This window comes from Eurytemora carolleeae, unplaced genomic scaffold (assembly GCF_000591075.1).
Source record: "Eurytemora carolleeae unplaced genomic scaffold, Eaff_2.0 scaffold972, whole genome shotgun sequence".
Lineage (NCBI taxonomy): Eukaryota > Metazoa > Arthropoda > Copepoda > Calanoida > Temoridae > Eurytemora > Eurytemora carolleeae.
The window spans coordinates 132,624-155,397 of NW_019397025.1; the positions used below are offsets into that span (position 1 = coordinate 132,624).

Below are 22,774 nucleotides of genomic sequence, written 5' to 3' on the forward strand. Positions count from 1 at the left end.
GATATTTAGAACATCACTGTACAGTGTACATTGGGATCTTTTCTAAATATATATGATTTTCTTGTTAAGGTCCCGTAACAAGCCAGCTGCTGATATTGGAACTCTTGCCTACAATGATGCAGATTACAGGGTTACAGTCGCCAGACCAGCGGTAGTAACAGATGAACCTTTGTATGCAAACCAGGAGAAATGCACCGCTGATTTATCTACAGCAGAGATGTCAGCAAGAGCAAATACATCTCCCAGACCTGAGATATCACCTAGATCAGAATTTGGTTCATTGGCGGATAGGTTTTCAAGACCTGAGATGTCATCGAGGGCTGGGATGTCTTTAAGAGCAAAGATATCACCTAGATCGGAATTTGGTTCGAGGCCTGAAAATACTTTAAGAGCAGAAGTGCAATCAAGAGCTGGAATGTCTTCAAGAGCAGAAGTGCAAGCAAGGGCAGAAACGTCTTCAAGAGCAGAAGTGCAAGCAAGTGCTGAAATGTCTTCAAGAGCAGAAGTGAAAGTAAGATCGGTTATGTATTCAAGAGCCGAGATGTCATTGAGGGCTGGGATGTCTTCCAGAGAACAAATATCACCTAGATCAGAATCGGATTTAAGAGCTGAAAACCTTTCAAGAGCAGATATGTCTTCAAGAGCGGAAATGCAAACAAGATCTGAGCTATCTGCAAGAGCAGGGATGTCCTCCAGATCAGAGAATTTTTCCACTAAAGAGAACAAGACTTCTGGACAGGAAAGACAGCATGCTCCTGTTACAAGAACATACACTGAAGGTGCAGGTAAACAATATAAAAAACTTGAACAGGCACTTGGAACCCACAGGTAGAAGTATTACATATCAACTCTTTTAAATCAAAACTAGTAAATGGATTATCTTACATTGAAAACTTTGCACTGATTCTAAGTTTTTGCCTCTTTTTGCACGTTGCGCTTAAATATGTAAACTTGAGATATGATATACTTTTTTCAATTCTCCTTATTTCTTACCAAAACAAAGATTAATTATCTATTTTTTCTAATGAAGCCCATTTCCATTTGAGGATGTTTATCAACATGCCACACATTTTTTTCTATCGCTTAAACTCCATCCTCTTCCTGTCCTATCTCCCTTTGACCCTTTTTGGTGGATTACATGCATATTTCGATAAAGATATTACAACTTTATTATTTCTAAATTGAATCTAGAACAACCATGATGAACAAATTCAGACTATAGATACAGGCCACTGTAGTTGGGGCTTCACGGCTTCGGCTACTTCCACTCGGCCATAACAGTATCATTGCACATGTCATGCTAACTCTGTGATCCACCACGTACTGCAAGGAGGCAGACGATTGCAGGGAAGGGTCGGTACCTGGTAGCATTCATGTTATTAGGAGGGCAAAATAAATAGATAGATTCTTTTCTCTTTTCATTTAACTTATACGACTTGACTCCATCAAGCTCTGATGATTAACTGACTGAAGAAAATGGCTTCATTAATCAAAATAGAATGCTGATAGATTCTTTTCTCTTTTCATTTAACTTATACGACTGACTCCATCAAGCAATTAAACTAAGAAGTAAGCATATTGACTCCATTTAACTTAACAGATTAACTCCACTTAATTTATGAAACTGGACAGAATAACTTTATGCTTTGTATTCTAGGATCTACAAGTTATCCTTCCTCTCTAGCAGTCTGTAGGGTTGAAGACTTGAATACAAGTTCAGATTGTAGAACTTCAAGTAGAACTTCAGAAAGGTAACAACAACTAGTAATATAGGTTGAAGGGTAACAACAGCTAGTTTTCATTAGTTTAAGGGTAACAACAACCAGTTTTATAGGTTGAAAGGTAACAACAACTATTAATATAGATTTAATGGTAACAACAACCAGTTTAATAGTTCAAAGGGTAACAACAACTAGTTTTATAGGTTTGAAGGGTAACAACATCTAGTTTTCATTGGTTTAAGGGTAACAACAACTAGTTTTATTGGTTTGAAGGGTAACAACAACTAGTAATATAGGTTAAAGGGTAACAACAACCAGTTTTATAAGTTGAAAGGTAACAACAACTAGTAAAACATATAGGTTGAAGGGTAACAGCAACTAGTTCTATAGGTTGAAGGGTAACAACAACCAGTTTTATAGGTTGAAAGGTAACAACAACTAGTAATATAGGTTGAAGGGTAACAACAACCTAGTTTTATAGGTTTAGGGTAACAGTAATAATAACTAGATTTAAAGGTTAAAGGGTAACAACTAGTAATATAGGTTGAAGGGTAACAACAACTAGTAATATAGGTTGAAGGGTAACCACAACTAGTAATATAGGTTGAAGGGTAACAACAAATAGTAATATAGGTTGAAGGGTAACAACAACTAGTAATATAGGTTGAAGGGTAACGACAACTAGTAATATAGGTTGAAGGGTAACCACAACTAGTAATATAGTTTGAAGGTTAAAAAGAAATAGTTTTATGGGTTGAAGGGTAATAACAACTATAGTTAGTAAATTTGAAGGGTGAGAACACCTAGTTTTCATAGGTTTAGGGTAACAATAACTAATTTTTAAGTTTAATAGTTGTTATTAATATAGTTTTCAGGATGACAATCAATATGTTGGGTTTAAAGAAACCAATGTGAATGGTTGATGTCATTTATTTTTGAGGCCTTATGTTTTAATTTCTAGATCTGATAGCTCATTAACAAGCTATAGTGAGCTGGGAGCCTATGGTGGTGCTTGTTTTATAGATACTAATCCAGATAATATATTGGGTAAATTTTTGATTTTTTTCTAAATATTTTTATTCTAGAATCCTTATGTATTTGCAACCTGATGATGTAAACAAATTTTGCTATTGTATTCAGCAGACTTCATGATTTAATATATCTAAAACATATACAACTTAGTTATTATCAATAAAATTATCAGTTCTGAAAATATTCTAGGTATCGGTTCAGCACTGACCCCTTCAGAACTAGCGGCAGCTCAAGCTGCTGAACTGCTTTTCCAACAAGAACGCAGGGATGCAGAACTAGCTCAGAGATTACAGGTAGATATTAGATATTATAGGTTTATATTAGAGATTATAGGTATATATTAGAGATTACAGGTAGATAGTAGAGATTATAGGTATATATTAGAGATTATAGGTATATATTAGAGATTATAGGCATATATTAGAGATTATAGGTATATATTAGAGAATACAGGTAGATAGTAGAGATTACAGGTAGATAGTAGAGATTACAGGTTAATATTAGAGATTACAGGTAGATATTAGAGATTACAGGTTAATATTAGAGATTACATGTAGATATTAGAGATTACAGGTAGATATTAGAGATTACAGGTAGATATTAGAGATTACAGGAATATATTATAGATTACAGGTATATATTAGAGATTACAGGTAGATATTAGAGATTACAGGTAGATATAAGAGATTACAGGTAGATCTTAGAGATTATGGGTAGATAATAGAGATTATAGGTAGATCTTAGAGATTACAGGTATAAATTAGAGATTACTGGTTGATATTAGAGATTACAGGTAGATATTTGAGATCACGGGTTGATATTAGAGATTACATGTAGATATTAGAGATTACAGGTATAAATCAGAGATTGCAGGTGGATATTAGAGATTACATGTAGATATTAGAGATTAAAGGTAGATATTAGAGTTTACAGGTTGATATTAGAGATTACAGGTTAATATTAGAGATTACAGGTTGATATTAGAGATTACAGGTATATATTAGAGATTAAAAGTAAAATTAGAGATTAAAGGTAGATAGTAGAGATTACAGGTGGATATTAGAGAAAAAGATTAATTTACAGGTAGATATTGGAGATTAAAAAGCATTAGCGATTTAACGGACATTATAGATTACTAGTAGATATTAGAGATCTCTTTTCCGTTTAAAGAGAAGGCCAGGGCTGAAAAACCAGTAATGGGGAAAGACTTGAAACTCCGATCCACTACTGGAGCCTTAGGCCATCCCTACAACTTATGATTTGATTTGATCTGATTTACTGACAAATTTGTTGATGAATTATATATTTAAGGATCAGTTGGAATCCTGTGAAGATGACATAGACAGGAAGTTGGCTATTGAAGCGCAGGACAGAGAGTTTGCTAAAATTCTTCACGCTAAAGAGAAAGCCCGAGCCAGGCGAGCCAAGGAGAAAGCCCGTCAGAGAAAGCTGGAGAAGCAGAGGTTAGAGGAGGACAAGGTTGAAGTACTGGAAGTCGAGGACGAATTCTCCGAGGCCGGGGTCTCCAGGGTTGAGAATAAACTGTCTCCTAGGGATAAACCCAGTTCTCCAAGGCAAGCCCAATCTGACTGCAGGTATGTCATCTCAATGGTGGGGAACATTCAAATCATATAAAAAAGCATATCAATTTTTCATTCAAAACATATCAAACGACAAATCGTATAATATAATACAAAATTAAGTAACATTTTCATGATACGTTTTGTATTTTGATATTTTCTGTATTTGAATATGTTTTGTATCTTGATATATTTTGTATTTTGATATGTTCTGTATTTGAATGTTTTGTATCTTGATATATTTTGTATTTTGATATGGTCTGTATTTTGATATGCGTTGAGTTGTGATATATTTTGTATTTTGATATGTTTGTTTTAATATGTTTTGTATTTTAATATGTTTTGTATTTGAATATTTTTTGTATTTTGATATATTTTGTATTTTGATATGCTTTGTATTTTGATATATTTTTTATTTGATATGAATTGTATTTAGGATTTCGATATGTTTTGTATTTTTATCATGTTTTTTTTTAATATGTTTTATATTTTATCATGTTTTGTATTTTGGTATGTTCTGTATTTTGATAGGAATTTTTTGGATACGTTTTTTATTTTGATAATTGATATAAAATGCGAAGAAGATGTATTCTGCTCTAACATGGTTTGTTGTGATATGTTATGTTTGGATAATGGCTATGTTATGTTTGGATAATGGATATGTTATGTTTGGGTAATGGCTATGTTATGTTTGGGTAATGAATATGTTATTTTGGATAATGGATATGCTTTGTGATGACATGTTTTGTATCTGCCCCTAAATAGAACCATTTATTCTGAAGAGCAAATCGAGAAAAAGATTCTGAAAAATTGATATCTTTAATATTTAAGTTTTTTTTATTGTTTCCTCTTTTCCAGGATATCTCCACGGTCTCCTGAAGTGCAGCCGCCTGCGCGTAAACCCTACGTACACACTGCCGCAATAGATTCTCACGTGAACGATACATATTGTAAGACTCAGATTACCCCAACAGTTTCAAACAGTAGTGAGTCTAGTGAACCTCAGTACGCTAATCTTGATTCAAAGTAAGAAAACCTTGATAAGTTCATAAATATCTTTTCTTTAAATTCTAAGAAATTATTTTAAGGTCACTGACCTTGAAACACGTTTGAGTTGGATCCCCTTAATCATGTTTGTTTATCTCGATGTCCAATGTAGACAGTTATGATTTTTCTGCTTAATCCTCTCTTTTGGATATCCCTGTTTTTAATCGTTTACTGCAAATGACACTCTGATTGGTTAAATTTTGACACTAATCTGAATATCAAAGAAAGGTTAAATTAATCTACAGAGAAAATCAAGTATTGATCTCGATATCCACAATACAAGAGTTTCCAGCAGTGTTATGAGTTGTTGATAAAAAAAAATAGAATAAAAAATCATTTGAAATTAAAATATTGGTCATGTACAAAATTGATAGGAGGGTGTCCAAAAATCGTTCACTAGGACAGACCCAAATCTTTAAATATATTTAAATATATATTATATCTGCAGTAGACATTATTAGAATTGCTATAATTTGTTATAGAAATTATTTTTACAAAAAAGGCGTTTTTCTTTTTAGGGGAAGACCATTGAAGACAGAGCCTATACTTCATCTTTCTAATTCTAAATCCTGTGATAAGTATGTCTATTAATTTCTTCTTATTATTTATTTACAGGGTTTTAAGGAGGTAAAAACGACTTTAAACTAATCAAAAATGACAATCCCAAGTTTAAATAGGTTTATTTAATGATTTGGCAATTTAGAAAAGAAGTAGGTTTACAGTTGAAGAATCATAAATCTAAGGAAACATCTTCTATATAATATAATAAGACATTCGTATATATGTTCTCTAGAGCCGGCCGAAGGGCTGGACCGAATGGGCTGACATTTTTTGAGGGAACCCAGGGGTATACCGGGGGTAAGATAGGCTAAAAAAATTCTAATTTTTTTTTATAAATTCCATAAAATCTTCTATGAGTCTCATCCTTTGTGGGAAATCCTGTAATTATCGACTAATTAATTGGATTCCTTGTGTCCCAAAATATCCTGGGGTACATCTCCCCCCCTTGTACTATACAAGCCTGGGCTTCTAGCATAGACTTTCTTCTTGACGCTAAAACTCCAATCATTGTTCATCCCACATACAGTGTAACCCAGAACTTCTGAGACACCACAAGAATTTATAAAATGCCGCTTTCTAAAACTACTTATAATAGAATGCTGCAGATATTAAGTTCTGTGTTAAGCTGTATTTGAACCTTAATTTTTTTTGTCCACAATTTTGTATAATTTTTACAGTCCATAAACCATCCCTGCAGTTATTAGATGTCACACACGTTTTTGATAGCCATGATACTTAAGATAAAATTGGTTCTTTCTTGTTTCATCAAACCTAAATGTTTAATTTTGATTTTAATGAGAAATTAAAATTTCCTTTTTTGAGATAAGGGGAAATGCTGGTTTATTATATAATCTGTTTATAATTAGGATCTCGCCCCGGCACTCCGTCCTAAATGAAGATATGCCGATTCCTCCATATATGCCTATGCAGAGCTCAGCTAGTAAGAAGTCAGAGTCTATGGAGAGAAAAATTAAAAAGAAGAAAGAGAAAGAGGGATGCAAACAACAATAGAATTGAGGGAAAGAAGGATGCAAACAACAATAGAATTGAGGGAAAGAGGGATGCAAAGAACAATAGAATTAAGGGAAAGAGGGATGCAAACAACAATAGAATCGAGGGAAAGAAGGATGTAAACAACAATAGAATTGAGGGAAAGAGGGATGCAAACAACAATATAATTGAGGGAAAGATGGATGCAAACAACAATAGAATTGAGGGAAAGAGGGATGCAAACAACAATAGAATTGAGGGAAAGAGGGATGCAAACAACAATAGACTTGAGGGAAAGAGGGATATAAACAACAATAGAATTGAGGGAAAGGGGGATTCAAACAAGAACAAGAGGGTTGCAAACAATAACAAGAATGAAGGGAAAGAGGGTTGCAAACAATAATAAAAGTTATGAGAAAGGGGGTTGCAAACAATAACTAGAATGAAGGAAAAAAGGTTACAAACAATGTCATGAATTGAAGAAAAGAGTGTTGCAAACATTAAGAAACGAGGAACAGAAAGAAAAAGATTAAGGAAAAAAGAGGAATACAAACAACAACAGAATTGAGGGAAAAGGAGGAAGTTTAAAAACAATAAGAGAATATATATGGATTCAATGCAAACAAGATAAAGTGAAGGAAACACATTTTACCGAAAAGTTAAGATTCAAATTGTAAAGTTGTAATCTCTGTTTTGTTTGTCCGATCACAACTCAGGAAGAAACCCCTTGACCATTTACCTTAAATTTTGATTGGGGAACTTGGGAGACTTAAGGGAATATTCTTAGCTTGGTTTTGAGATTTTAAGTCGAGCGGGTTCACTTCTAACAGGGAAAATAGCTCAAAATAGAAATTAACGACAAGGGGCGGGTAAACGGTGGGACAAACTATGACTCCCCTGGGTAAGGTCGGGTTCCCAAGCTAGTTTATAATAAAACAAATTCTCCGGGAAACTAGGCATGAAAAAAGTTATTGCAGAGGATTAGATGTAATATTTTCTGGCTTAATCAGATCTGAATGATACCTGACCATCTCAAATTATAGATCTGATTGTTATGTTAACTAGCTTTACCATCCTTATTTTAATTTGTGCATATTTTAAAATTTGGTTACTGCGTCTAGCGCACGTAATTTATATTGTTTAACTTTATAATTTATGGAAAAATTTTAATTGCCATTTCAACCATTGTTAATTATAATTATTTTTTTTGTTTAAAGATCATCTTTACCAATGAGTATCTTGCTAATTTTTTAAAAGCTACTCGTAAAAACCTGCATTTATATAAATTTATGTAAAAATGGTGTACTCACATAAGATGGTACTCAACAAATGATTTGAATATTTATCATTGATATTTGGGAATATGTTTCAAACCATAACTTATGGTTTTTTTTATTAGTGTATGTAATGATGTAGTTTATCAATAACTTGCAAAGGAAACCATGAGTGAAAATTATATATAACAGTTAATAGATAATCAACAAAAGTGATGAAATGATGTAGTTTAAAAATGTATTTATGGAGCGATAACTTAATCAGAATATGTAATTGTTCAAAATTGAGCATATGAAATATCACAAATTTATATATTTTTATATAATAAATGCTGCTCATGTCTTATATTTAAGTGCCAGTCTCTGCATATATATTAAGATGCAATCATCAATCGTCCTTAAGTAGAAAAGAGTATACGCGGTGTGTAACAAATTACACTAATTGATATTTGAAACATAAAATCTAAAATATGTAAGGCTGTCAAGTTGACATAATCAGAAAATGTCAACTAGTAATATTTTAGTGTACTACAGTTTCTGGAGCTAGGCAGCACTCTTTTTTGTTTACATTTCTACCAGAAACTGTACTGCACTTAATTAGTTGAAATCTGAAATCCTTCAACAGAACTTGTATTATGAAAAACAAACTAATAAAGGTTGATAAATTACAAGATGCCATTCAGTTATATCTATTGTGACTTGAGAGTAAAATTCCCTTCTTTCTTAGTTGCCATTTTATTTTCTTGAAAACACTTGTTTGAAGTTTTATTTTCTTGAATACACTTGTTTGAAGTTTATTTTCTTGAATACACTTGTTTGAAGTTTTATTTTCTTGAATAAACTTGTTTGAAGTTTTATTTTCTTGAATACACTTGTTTGAAGTTTTATTTTCTTGAATACACTTGTTTGAAGTTTTATTTTCTTGAATACACTTGTTTGAAGTTTTGTTTTCTTGAATACACTTGTTTGAAGTTTTATTTTCTTGAATACGCTTGTTTGAAGTTTTATTTTCTTGAATACGCTTGTTTGAAGTTTTATTTTCTTGAATACACTTGTTTGAAGTTTTATTTTGGTATTCTATCTCTAAGATATGACAGGACAGCTCCGGTTCCTTGAACCAGAACAGCAGGACGCGGCATTCGGAACAGATTTCCCTAAACATGGATAGATGGATACAACACAATCAAATTAGAATGGACGGATATGACAAAAACAATTTTTGAAATAAGAAATAAAACGAAGGTTAATAAATCATTAAAAACTTTAGAAAATGTATTCAATACAAACAATTATATTCTTGATAAAGTGATTGTCTGGCTAGACATGATAGTTGAGCTGAGAATGTAGAGAACGTTTTTAGAAATCACATTAGACTATTGTACGGTTTATAATCAATAAGAAGGAGTGAAAATTCATTCATTAAATCCTCCTGGATTGTCCAACCCACCAGGCAGGCGTACAGAGCCAGCCTGACAGGTAGGAGTACCAGGTCTGGCGTGCTGCATTCTCAGCCTGACTAGCCAGACACTCCCTTTAATTTACAAATCTTTAACCTTGGACCAAATTAGGTAAGTTACTACTCATGGGAAGCAGGGTGCTGTTGTAAATCTTAAATGCCACTACTCATAAAGGAGCTAGTACAATGTACATTCCTTTGATATGTTCTACCTCTAGTTGTAAAGCTCTAAGCTGTGTAAGGTTTCCTAGTTCTGGTGGAACCGACTCTATTGCATTGTTCTGTAAATCAAGAACAGCAAGCTGACCCAGAGCTGACAGCGCCTCTACATCTAGCTGGGCTATCTAAAACAATTAACAATTTTATTACTTTAAAAATGATTGGTTTGTGAATGCTGTATTGCAACTTTTCTTTCATTATTATTTTTATGCGGTTAATATGTTTTATTTGAGGAAAAAACGTTTTGTCAATAATTAGAAAATCTTCCTGTGAATGCGGCGGGAAAACTTTATGGTTTGCTATAAGAATAGTCTCTAGTTTCTACATCTGCAGAGACTAGGAGGGATGCCTTATTATTTGCTATAAGAATAGTCTCTAGTTACCACACATGCAGAGACTAGGAGGGATACCTTATTGTTTGCTATAAGAATAGTCTCTTGTTTTCCACACCTGCAGAGACTAGGAGGAAAACCTTATTATTTGCTATAAGAATAGTTTCTAGTTTTCCACACCTGCAGAGACTAGGAGGGATACCTTATTGTTTGCTATAAGAATAGTCTCTAGTTTCTACATCTGCATAGACTAGGAGGGATACCTTATTGTTTGCTATAAGAATAGTCTCTAGTTTCTACATCTGCAGAGACTAGGAGGGATACCTTATTGTTTGCTATAAGAATAGTCTCTAGTTTTCCACATCTGCATAGACTAGGAGGGATACTTGATAACTGGTTAAATGATAGAACAATCTCCCGTAGATGTTTTAACTCTCCTTAATATAAAGAATTCAACAATTTGTATAATTTTATTGAATTTTATTGAATATAATTTATAATTTTATCCACAACTTGTTCAATGCTTTCAATATATAAATATGATAACTGCACACATGACATGGCAACCCAGAAAATGTCCATATTTTTTTTTCTCAGACCTTTTAATTTTCATGCAGTGCTTGAGATCCATTTTATTTTAATGCTAATCCACCAAAAAATGGATCCGGATACAGATCAATAACATTTACAGATTTACATACTTTTTGAACAAATGGAGAATTTTCAATTTTTCCTTCATTTTTCCGATTGTTTTTAAGCTAAACTTAATGAACCATTAAGAGATAAGGAACTAATAAAAAATCCTTTCTTAGCGCATTTTCTTTTAATGATTATTGATCGGTTACTGCCCTGTTGGATTTTGATATATTAAGATGTCGAATAGTTTTTATCAAAGGGTCAAAACATGACAGTCTACAACAAGTTATTTCTAGACATTCAAAATACAAAATCTGTTCTGAGTATGTTTACAGAAGTTGCCTTCCTTTATTAAATTGTTTTTCAAGAAATTTTTAATCAAAATCCTACCCATCTCCTCCGGCAGTTGTTGGAGCTTGTTGTTGCTGAGATCTAAAAACTGGAGTTTAGCTCCCACCTGGATCCAGGAAGGGACGGAGCTCAGCTTATTGGAGCTCAGGTTAAGCTCAAACAGTAATGGGAGGAGGTCTAACAGGCTCTAGGGAAAAAAGAGGGTCTTCACTTTCAGGTCGAAAATTTTTGCTACATACATTTCTATATTTTTACTTTAAAAGTGAGCTAAACAAACCTCAAATCGAGGTGGTAATGAATGATAAGTAAATTTTCATTTCAGTTCTCTTGAACTTTACGCAGAGAAAAAGATTAAAAAAATTTGAAGTATGATTTCGGAAATAGAAGTTTAAGGTTCTTAAGACTTAATTCCAAATGAACCTCTATTTGTATTCACAAGGGATCAAGTGTAAATTCAGGGGTGAACTTATTATTTTAATGTTATCTTTAACATATTATCAATCAGCGGGTCCAATGGTGCCGTTGTAAATCGGACATACCCATCTTTTTAAATGGCGGGAAACTTAAATTACAACGGAAGTTCCTTTAATCACCTCTGGAAATATTGATATTAGGTTTTTACTCGCATCTACTGCATTAACCTTCGCTTCTAGAGCATTTTCTACAGCTTCGCCAGGTATATCAGTCAGTCCTAGTAGTATTAAATAAGATAAAATAAATGTATTTTTGGAGGGTTCTTTTTTTCTAAGATGGGGATACGGAGGATTCAGGGATTAATGGTTGAGATGGAAGGATTTTGAGGGGTTAAGGATGAGAGGAAGGATTAGGGAGGATTGGGGGTTGGGTGGGAAGGATTTCAAAGGATTGAGTGAAAAGGGCTATGGTGGATTAAGGGATGAGTGGGGAGGACTACAGATGATTTATGGATGAGTGGGAAAGATTAGGGAGGATTGAGGGATGAGTCGGAAGGATTAGAGATGATAAAGAAATTATTAGGAAGGGTTAAGGGTTGGGTGGAAAGGATCAGGAAGGATTGAGAGATGAGTGGGAAGGATTAGGGAGAATTGAGATATGAGTGGGAAGGATTAGGGAGAATTGAGAGATGAATGGGAAAGATTAGGGAGGATTAAGAGATGAGTGGGTAGGATTACAGAGGATTAAAGAATGAGTGAATGGGATTAGGGATGATTAAGGGATGAGTGGGAAAGATTAGGGGGGATTGAGGCATGAGTTGGAAGGATTAGAAAGGATTTAAGGATGAGAGGGAAGGATTACAGATGATTTATGAATAGTGGGAAGGATTAGAGATGATACAGGGATGACTGGAAAGGACTAAGGAGGATTGAGTGATGAGTGTGAAGGATTAAAGGAGTATTAAGATATGAGTGGAAAAGATTAGGAAGGATTGAGGGTTGAGCGGGAATGGCCAGGGAGGATTCAGATAAGGAGGTGTATTAATATATTATAAGTTTAAAAACTTTGTAACAACTCAGGATCTATAAACATGAAAGAATTGTTTTTTTTTTATCAATATTTACAAATTGTTTTTCAGAATATCTGGCAGTTCTGACACTCATGATATGTATATATAATATGATAATCTTATGAGGAAAAAAATGTAATAATGGAAATTCTTAAACGAGATGAAATAATCTTGATGTATTCTTTAACGAAGGCCGCAGGCCTGAGTTAAAGAATACATCAAGATTATTTCATCGAGTTTAAGAATTATGCTCTAACCGTGTAATAATTTTCATTCTTACACGGTCTGAGCGTTAAAGAATGAAAATTCTACACCTTCAGTGTAAGAATAAGCATTCTTAAACGCAAGGAAGCGAACAATATTAAAATTGTTCCTCCTGAACCGTGTAATAATGGGAATTCTTACATGATAGCTTTACTACTATGGAACCGAATAGATATGATATAATATATAATACTTTATGTAATGGGGCAGGTTTAGTTTTATAATAATTTTTCGTCATTTTGGTGGGAAGGATTCACAAGGGAGTATATATACTATACAATACATAGTGTTGTTAATCGTTTTAGATATTTTTTTTTTTAATTAATGAAACTTAAAATATTTCAAAACTGTATAATGGTAAAGTTTGCTTTTATTAAGCTTGCGATAACTTTATCCTACAAAATGAGCCACCACTATGAGATTTTGATAAAAGACAACAAAAAAATCAACATGCTAGAAATCTAAATTTACCTTTTTTCGACAAATTGACGACTTGTGAAGATCTCATGGTAAACTTGTCTGGTATAGTTGGACTATCGGGGGGAACTGGAGATACATTTCCTACACAGGTGTTTATCTATATATAAATAAAATTGTAATCTGTTTGTTTCTTTGTCTGATCAAAACTCAGGAACCGCTGGACCGATTTGCCTGAAATTTCGATTGGGTAAATCGGGAGACCCACGGGAATGTTCTTAGCTTGGTTTTGAGATTTTAGGTTGAGTGGGTCACTTATAACGGGGAAAATAGCCAAAATAGAAATTAACGACAAGGGGCGGGTAAACGGTGGGATTAACTATGACTCCCCTGGGTCACGCTGGGTTCCCAAGCTTGTGCACAGTAAAAAATAAATCTTAAACACATTATTTAAATTTTTTAAGTGTCAACATTATCTTTTTTGCTATACAGTATACAATCTTCAGAGTACTCAGGATTATGGAAAATACAGTGCGCAATTAACTGTGACATAGAAGAACTGCTAGTAAATAGTCTTATCAAACCAATAACTAAGATAGTAACCATAGGATGGAATTTTCAATTAACTTTCAACTTGCAATTATTCATTTCCATAAAAACATTTCTGAGAAATTCTGATATGTCACAATGAAATTATGAATAAACACTCTCTACAGGTGACTAGTATTATTCACAGAAATCATGTCATTTGGATATATATATATACACTATACAGGGTTACCCACAAAGGATGAGACTTCAGAGACGACTGTACGGAAATTGTATTGTCTGTTTTCTTGTATCTATGGTTCCCAACAACTGTAAACTTGTTTCGCTAATTGTCAAATCATTAAATAACTATATATTTAAATATGTTCAGACTTATTCAACCTTGGAATTAACATATTTTAAAGTTTCAGGTCGTCTTTATAGTCTCAATGTTTGTGGGTAACCCTGTTATCTAAAGAAAAGATCAAGACCTGTTCCTGCTTTAGCCAACTCCGCTATCTGATCTTCTTCTAGTCTTGATCTCAGATACTTCAATAAACCAGCAGTTCCCCTGCGATCAATCAATCAATCAAACAAACATCTGGTACAAAAAAAAATCAATCAAAGCAAATAAATACTAAATCAACAACATCACAACTTTTATCTTAGATAACCATATTATTAATTAAAAGTCAACTGTCACTCTGTGGAAATTTAAACCAAGCGCTCAGTAAAAGACAGGACAGAAATTAATAAACTTGGGAGTTGAGCGACAAATTCTAAATGGTCTTCGTTAAGCGTTAAAATTGTATTATCTAATTTCTATGGTCAAAATACGTTACGTCTGCTAGATTATATTATATGTAAACGGTTGAAGATTGTTTTCTTATTCTGAAAAACGTTGTTTGATGTTCTGTAACATTTCTACAGGATAAACAGTTAAGAGGAAAAACTGTACTGTGTTTGTAACCAATCAATCGATCAATCAATCTATCTATCTATCTATCTATCTATTAATCAATGAATCAATTTGTGGTTTGATTTATATATATAAAATCCTAAGTCCTCACCTTGCAATAATATCCCGTCTAATTGCTTTCATAGGATTGCCCTCAACTTGTAATGTCTAAAACAACAATCTAATATTTGAAGGAGAAAGAAAATTTTCTTGATTTGGGAACTTTTCCTGTCGCATCTTTTTTTTACTACAAAGGTTATTAGGTTAAACTTTTTGTGTTCAGACGAGAAAAAATTTAGGTATTGTTATTATTGCGGTTATTTAATTATTTTTATTATTGCGGATTTTTAGTTATTTTTATTATTGCGGATTTATAGTTTTTAACATTATTGGGAATCTTTGAGAAATTACACCAAACTCTACAATATTTCTGCAACACCAAGCCATTTAAAATCACATGAAAGAAAATAATATATACCTTGAGATGAGGAAGAACTCCTAATGTAAAGGGTAACGTGGATAAATCATTGTTAGATACATCCAACCTCTCCAACAATTGTAAACCTGAGTAAGAATTAACTGACAGAAATTCCCAGAAAGTTCAACAAACCTATCACCAAAAAGTTCAAATGATCGTTTTTTAAATACAAACGATAAAAACAAACGAATTTTCTACCAAACTATTTTTTTTAAACTATCGTTTTTTTACTGAAATAACGATTATTTCGAACAAACTTATGGAAAAAATGTCCTTAATACACCGAACGCTTGATTTTACTGAACGATAGTTCAGTGAGAAAACAAAATAAATTAATGGAAAATGAACGCTATCTTTGAGAACAAACTATTTTTTGAGCAATAAAAAAAACTAACGAAATTTTCCGTACGAACGAACGAAATCAAAAACAAACGAACGCCCTCATCTCTATTCACAGTTAGTAACTTTGATTTTTAATTGCCATTCATTCTCTTTTATTTTACTCTTGGTTGACTTGGTGGTTGCGAAAACATTAACTTCATGTAACTTATTTTTGAAAATACTGTTATACATTTTCTCGAATGCCCTAATAAAATGGACTGTATCATTTATAGAGTGGCAAGTAAGATTTACAACAATACCCTTTAGACCTTTGCTTGATCAAGGATATGATAGATATTCTTATTTATATAGCGGGAAATTAAGTGCCAAGAAACCGCGCGAGTGTACACTAGCATGTAAAGCACAGTGTACACTGTAACCTCGAGTCTCCCTGCACTCAATCTTTAGCTATACAAATGAGGATATTTACCTCATCGTAGTCTTGACAAAGGTTTAATGGGTACCGTTGTGAATCGGACAAGCCTCTTTATAAATGGATGTCACTTGATTTTTCGCTTACAGTCCCTTTAAGTATTTAAAGTTTTGACCTGTGATTTGATCTGGTAATGTTTTGATCTTGTTGTCCCTGAGTTCCAAGGTTCTAATGTTTGGTATATTTTCTATATCCTCCAGGCTAACCTCACTGATCCTGTTACTACCCAACTGTAGTTCCTGGGATTAATATATTTATGTATATCTTACAGATTTTATGTTTAAAATCTGAGAAAACATAAATTAATAGCCGAAGTGCCCGGCGTTGCCTGTAGAATTTTAGAAACCTCACATGACCCCAGGGGGATGATCAAAATTTCAAATATTTGCCTCCAACAAAATTAGATATTTATTAGACTTTGCAAATCCACGATTTTTTTATTAAATCCAGGAACGTTTTTTGTTTTTGTTACCAAAGAGAAAATGTTCTCAATTGAAATAGAAGATGGGCGCATAGCCTAGTTATATAGATTTAATATCACTGGTCAAGCTATCTCTTCAACTCAAAGTTTAGATCTAAAGCTTATTCTTCCTTAGTTAAAAAGTTATGGACTATTTTAACAAAAATATGTTGTTAAAAATGTGCTCCTTTGATATCCTTGAAAATAGCGATAATTTTATATTAAATGCTATGCTTCTTCATGTCTATCTCCATTGATAAATATGTTTTATGGTACTAAAGCAGAGAGAAAAACTGAAAATCTAGGTTGGTTGCAGGTATTATTCTATTGCACTAAACAAAACGCATGAACTCTGCTTTTATTTTTTGTGAATATTTAAATAGTAATCTTATAGTTCAATTGTTAAAGAATATTAACCTTTAACTGGGTGCACAGTTTGAGGCAGGGTACTCTGGTTAACTGATTATGCCTCAAGTATACCAATTCTAAAATTTGAAGTTCAAGCAATTTATAAATATATTAGTTTGTTTACTATTAAACCTACCTAAGTGGTGAAGCAATATATAAATATATTAGTTTGTTTACTATTAAACCTACCTAAGTGGTGAAGCAATATATAAATATATTAATTTGTTTACTATTAAACCTACCTAAGTGGTGAAGCAATATATAAATATATAAGTTTGTTTACTATTAAACCTACCTAAGTGGTGAAGCAATATATAAATATATTAATTTGTTTACTATTAAACCTACCTAAGTGGTGAAGTTCCTGCATGTCCTTTGGAATACTCTTCAGCTGATTCGAGGTACAATCTTAAAGTTTAAAAAATTGTTTTTAATCTAGGTAAAATCCAAAAATTATATTAAATCTGAAATTACCTAGAGAAACCAGAGCTCTCATGAATGCTAGCTCTGAAGGTAAGGACTCTAAGTTGTTCTTGCTCAAGATAAGATGGGTCAACTGCACTAGAAATCCTGGACCAAGGGATCAACTATCAACTTTCAATCAAATCAAGAAAAGTTTTTTATCTGTAAATTTGACTGAAATATATCTTTGGATAAAAACTACAGAATACGTCACAAATATGACATTTTCTTATAGCTTTTCAGTAATCATCCAAGTTGACCCATTCCTATATTTGAAGGAAGGCTAGTTAAGTGATTGTTGGAAAGGTCAAGATGATTTAACATGCTCAAATCGCTAAAAATAAAAATAGTATTATATAATTATTTTATAATATTTTAGTGTTTGTGGTGCCATTTAGAAATCAAAAAAAAACTTACCCTAAAAGTAAAATACATTACATTAGTTCTTATCATAATATTTAAAGAATAATTGTAAAAAAACCATTTTAATTAAAACACAATTATCAGACAGGTACCTAATATATAACTAAGAGCTATTTGATTAAGTTTAATGAAAACAAAAATTTCATATTTGAGAGTAGTTCGGGATTCTTGTGGTTTAAATTTTTAAATTCAAATCTTAAAAATTGTTAGAACCAAATATACAATAGTGGTTTAAGAGCAATATTTTTTTTTTTTAAGGCTTATCTTTATTTGTTAGAACTTAACCAATTTCTTTATTACACAAAAATTAATTTTATAATTTTATACAATTTGAAACTATGAAAATTTCCATTTAAAGAGAGTGTTCGCGAAAAATTAAAGGGGGTATAGGCTAAAGTCGAATCGAATTCGCTGGTGATCACTACAGAATTGCAATATTCCACTCAGATTAAAATTTTCATTTTTCGCGAACACTCCCTTTAATGCCCTCCTACCTAATCCAATCTTCTAGTTTCTCTAAATGGTTATTATTGAGCTGAAGATTACGTAATTCTCTGAGCTCGGAAAATCCCTCCGGTAAATTCTTGAGTCGGTTGTGACTCAAGTTCAACTTCCTAGCTCAGAATCTGATAATCCATGGATTCAAGAAGATGTTTGAAGGATTAGGTCACATTTTAGAAGTGAATTTAGGGATGTCCAGTATATTATTCATTCTTTAGCTACAATAGAAGGGGATTTATCCAACCTTAGCAGCAAATATAAAAATAGAAATAAAAGGAAAGGAAAGGATAAGGAAAGTTATATATTTATTGTTTTCACTATATTTAATATAAATTGGGGGATGGATCTTTAGTATTTTTCGACGATGAACTAACAACTTTTAGAAATAAAAATTATAGATTTATTTGCAATGCTTAAAAAAGTAAAAATAGAACCACCCCAAAGAACGATCATGGGAAAAAATATATATTTTTCTGTCATTTTAATGTTATCTATGGTTTCTATTGCTTTAGTAGTGTATCAATGAAGATTTTTTTTTAATATTTTGTGCAAATTTAATTTTGGTTATTAGATGGTCGTGAATTTTACAAAATCCCCCCCCCCTGCCCTAAAAATATGTTTAACATTGGGGAAGGGAAATTTATAAAAGAAATATATATAGAGAAAATTCTGATTCCTAAGATTGGTAAGAGCCGACATTTGTGTGGGGAGATCAGATAGTTGGTTGTCATGTAAATCCAGTATAGTCAAGGATACAAGATTAGAGATCTAGTTTAATAATATTCAATCTAGTATAGTCAAGGATATAAGATTAGGGATCTAGTTTAATAATATTTAATCTAGTTTAGTCAAGGATACAAGATTAGAGATCTAGTTTATTAATATTCAATCTAGTTTAGTCAAGGATACAAGATTAGAGATCTAGTTTAATAATATTTAATCTAGTTTAGTCAAGGATATAAGATTAATCCCTAATATATTGAATGTAGTATATTATGTCCAGATATAAAAGCATTAAATATATTCCTGAGATGATATTGAAGATATCTTGTTACAAGCCAGAATAAGTTTAGTCAGCTCAACATGGTCCCACCAGTTCTCCTAAATATATATCTATATATACATATATATAAGGATAAGAATAATTATAAGATCTGAAAGGGAACCCGACATGGATATATCTTCTTAAAATAAGTCTAGAACATATTCTATTGTTTATTAAGATTGGTTATGGCTGGACACTGTGTTTCATGTTTGACATTAATCAGCAGCGGCAGTTTAAAGAGTATATATATACTAGTACCCTAGTACACTAGTATCCTAGTACACTAGTACACTAGTACACTAGTACACTAGTACTCTAGTACCCTAGTACCCTAGTACCCTAGTATCCTAGTATCCTAGTACCCTAGTACCCTAGTACCCTAATACCCTAGTATCCTAATACCCTAGTACACTGGTACACTGGTATCCTAGTATCCCAGTATCCCAGTATCCCAGTATCCCAGTATCCTAGTATCCCAGTATCCCAGTATCCCAGTATCCCAGTATCCCAGTAGCCTAGTAGCCTAGTATCCCAGTATCCTAGTATCAAAATATCCTAGTATCCCAGTATCCTAGTATCCCAGTATCCTAGTATCCCAGTGTCCTAGTATCCCAGTATCCTAGTATCCCAGTATCCTAGTATCCCAGTATCCTTGTATCCCAGTATCCTAGTATCCCAGTATCCTAGTATCCCAGTATCCTAGTATCCCAGTGTCCTAGTATCCCAGTATCCTAGTATCCCAGTATCCTAGTATCTCAGTATCCTAGTATCCTAGTATTCAGTATACTAGAGCCTAGCTAATAACTAGTATCAAAATATCACAGTATCCTAGTATCCTAGTTTCCTAGTATCCTAGTATCCCAGTATCCTAGTATCCCAGTACCTAGTATCCCAGTATCCTAGTATCCCAGTATCCTAGTATTCAGTATACTAGAGCCTAGCTGAGAACTAGTATCAAAATATCCCAGTATCCTAGTATTCAGTATACTAGAGCCTAGCTGAGAACTAGTATCAAAATATCGCAGTATCCTAGTATCCTAGTATCCTTGTTTCCTAGTATCCTACCTGGGAACTAGTTTCCAAGGAAACCCCCTTCCTCAAGGTTTCTTCTTCCTCCTTCGTAAGTTCCATTAACGTCCAAACCTAGAACCAAACATAAAACTTCTTCTTTCTGAAACTTAGCCTAAACATTATTCAAAATGTTCATAGTTACTTTTTTACAGATACAATAAAAAAGGAATTGTAAGTTCAATTTACTATTTTAGATTATAACACACTGACATACAGTAATGTATAAGTTTTTATCCTTAAAATAAATTAGTTCTTCTTCAAAATAATCTAGCTCTAGAAAATGATTATCCTAAAGTAAGTTCATGAATTATTGATGAATAATTTTGTCTGGTCTCCTTGTCAGGTACACAAACTAGGCCTCGGTTGGACAGATTTAGTTGACCGGAACTACGCGCTTGCTTTACCAGCTGGGGGTGCAGGTCATCACCTTCCTAAAAATTCAATATAGTTAGGAACCTATCCTTCCTAAATATTGAATATAATTAGGAACCTATCCTTCTAAATATTTAATAAAATTAGGAACCTGCCCTTCCTAAATATTTAATATAATTAGGAACCATTCCTTCCTAAATATTTAATATAATTAGGAACCTATTCTTTCTAAATATTCAATATAATTAGAAACCTATCCTTCCTGAAAATTGAATATAAATAGGAACCTATCCTTCCTAAATATAAAATATAATTAGGAACCTATCCTTCTTAAATATTGAATATAAATAGGATCTATCCTTCTTAAATATTCAATATAATTAGGAACCTATCCTTCCTAAATATTTAATATAATTAGGAACCTATCCTTCTTAAATATTGAATATAATTCGGAATCTGTCCTTCCTAAATATTCAATATAATTAGGATCTATCCTTCTTAAATATTAAAAATAATTAGGAACCTATCCTTCCTAAATATTTTATATAATTAGAATCTATCCTTCTTAAATATTCAATATAATTAGGAACCTATCCTTCCCAATTATTCAATATAATTAGGAACCTATCCTTCCTAAATATTTTATATAATTAGAATCTATCCTTCTTAAATAATCAATATAATTAGGAACCTATCCTCCCTAGTTCCTAAATATTCATTAAAAGGAAAAGAATTATTTAATAGTTAGTATCGATAGTTCAAGGAATAGAAATTTTCAAAATGTAGTCTGGAATACTAGTCCATAAAAATCTGGAGGAAATATTAAGAAATTAGTCAACATTTTAACTTAATTAAAGGGACTGTAAAAACGTAATTTCAAGCGAGACTTCATTTTTTAGAGTCGCTTGTCCGATGTACAATGGTACCCTAAGAACTTTACTCTGATCAAGAATACATGCTTGAGATAATCCTTATCTTCTTTCTGAAAAATCTATTGTTCTCAATTGTGGTTTTTTTAAGAGCATTTCCGCTTTTTTAAAAAAATTGCCAGATATAGTCAGTTTTTAAGCTCTAATGCGACGACATATTCCACATAATAGATTATATATAGGTTTGTAAGGAATCATATGACAGGTCACTTGAAGTTAAATGAATTAAAGGTGTCCAAGTATACTTTTGCTCAGGCTACTCCAGACTAACAAAACGCACAAGCGTTTTTAATTAAACTTCAAATAAGTTTTTAACTTTCGGAAATCAAACACGATCTGTATATCGTCTTTAAATCCCGCGTATATTGAAACCCTCTGTAACTCTACCTGTAGATTAAAAACTGAGTCTGGGTACATACCAAACCCTTGACCTGGAGCTCTCCGAAGTGGTCTTTGCGTCATTTTCTTCTGAAAACATCCGTCTAACTAATGAATCCTTTATTGCTTTAAATTTCAATACAATACATCTATGAAATCAGATTTTATCATTTGGACTAACTTGAACTCCTTGAACCTCATGCAAATACCAGTGCAGACCTCGAGCAGATCAATTATTTTTTACCAAGATTTAGTGAGATAAATCTAGGATAATTTCTCAGTGGTACTTCCTCCATTTTTGTAAGTATGGAAATTTAAAAAAATACATAAGCTTGGGTTCTATTATGACGTGTAGGAACGTCGGGAAATTTACGTCATTCAGAAAACAAAAAATTCAAAATTAATCGGATCCTTCACGTACCTGCCCCTGCCCCCGCCCCCTGTCCACTTCCCCATACAAAAACACATTTCTGAACATACTGACCCATATTTTTAAAGACATTTCTCATATCAGACTGTAAACGTAATTTTAGGTTTATAAAAACCAACCAAATGGATTCCTTATTCATACTTGATCAGACAAA

At 32.6% G+C, this 22,774-nt stretch overlaps 2 protein-coding genes across 3 annotated transcripts in view; one reads left to right on the plus strand and one right to left on the minus strand.

The window, feature by feature from the left end:
* The window catches only part of LOC111711228 (uncharacterized), a 25,033-nt gene extending 17,373 nt beyond the window's left edge, over nt 1-7,660 (plus strand). For both annotated transcript variants that reach the window (XM_023485520.1, XM_023485521.1), the window contains exons 5-12: nt 70-785; nt 1,658-1,751; nt 2,683-2,768; nt 2,943-3,046; nt 4,065-4,348; nt 5,192-5,359; nt 5,899-5,958; nt 6,808-7,660. In XM_023485520.1, the coding sequence (XP_023341288.1) occupies nt 70-785; nt 1,658-1,751; nt 2,683-2,768; nt 2,943-3,046; nt 4,065-4,348; nt 5,192-5,359; nt 5,899-5,958; nt 6,808-6,952 (1,657 nt within the window). In that variant the 3' untranslated portion in view covers nt 6,953-7,660. The remainder of the gene's footprint in view (nt 1-69; nt 786-1,657; nt 1,752-2,682; nt 2,769-2,942; nt 3,047-4,064; nt 4,349-5,191; nt 5,360-5,898; nt 5,959-6,807) is intronic.
* A 1,538-nt stretch (nt 7,661-9,198) lies between these two features.
* On the minus strand, nt 9,199-22,602 carry LOC111711229 (leucine-rich repeat-containing protein 40). The gene is made up of 20 exons (XM_023485522.1): nt 22,200-22,602; nt 20,847-20,942; nt 20,506-20,583; nt 19,422-19,496; nt 19,072-19,163; nt 18,389-18,508; nt 17,738-17,805; nt 17,484-17,579; nt 17,358-17,417; nt 17,019-17,086; nt 16,257-16,380; nt 15,328-15,413; nt 14,962-15,017; nt 14,383-14,462; nt 13,418-13,507; nt 11,793-11,890; nt 11,239-11,386; nt 10,537-10,649; nt 9,874-10,005; nt 9,199-9,359 (listed from the first exon to the last, which is right to left on the minus strand). The coding sequence occupies exons 1-20, from the start codon at nt 22,272-22,274 to the stop codon at nt 9,270-9,272; spliced, it is 1,845 nt and encodes a 614-aa protein (XP_023341290.1). The 5' UTR covers nt 22,275-22,602; the 3' UTR covers nt 9,199-9,269.
* Nucleotides 22,603-22,774: the final 172 nt, after the last annotated feature.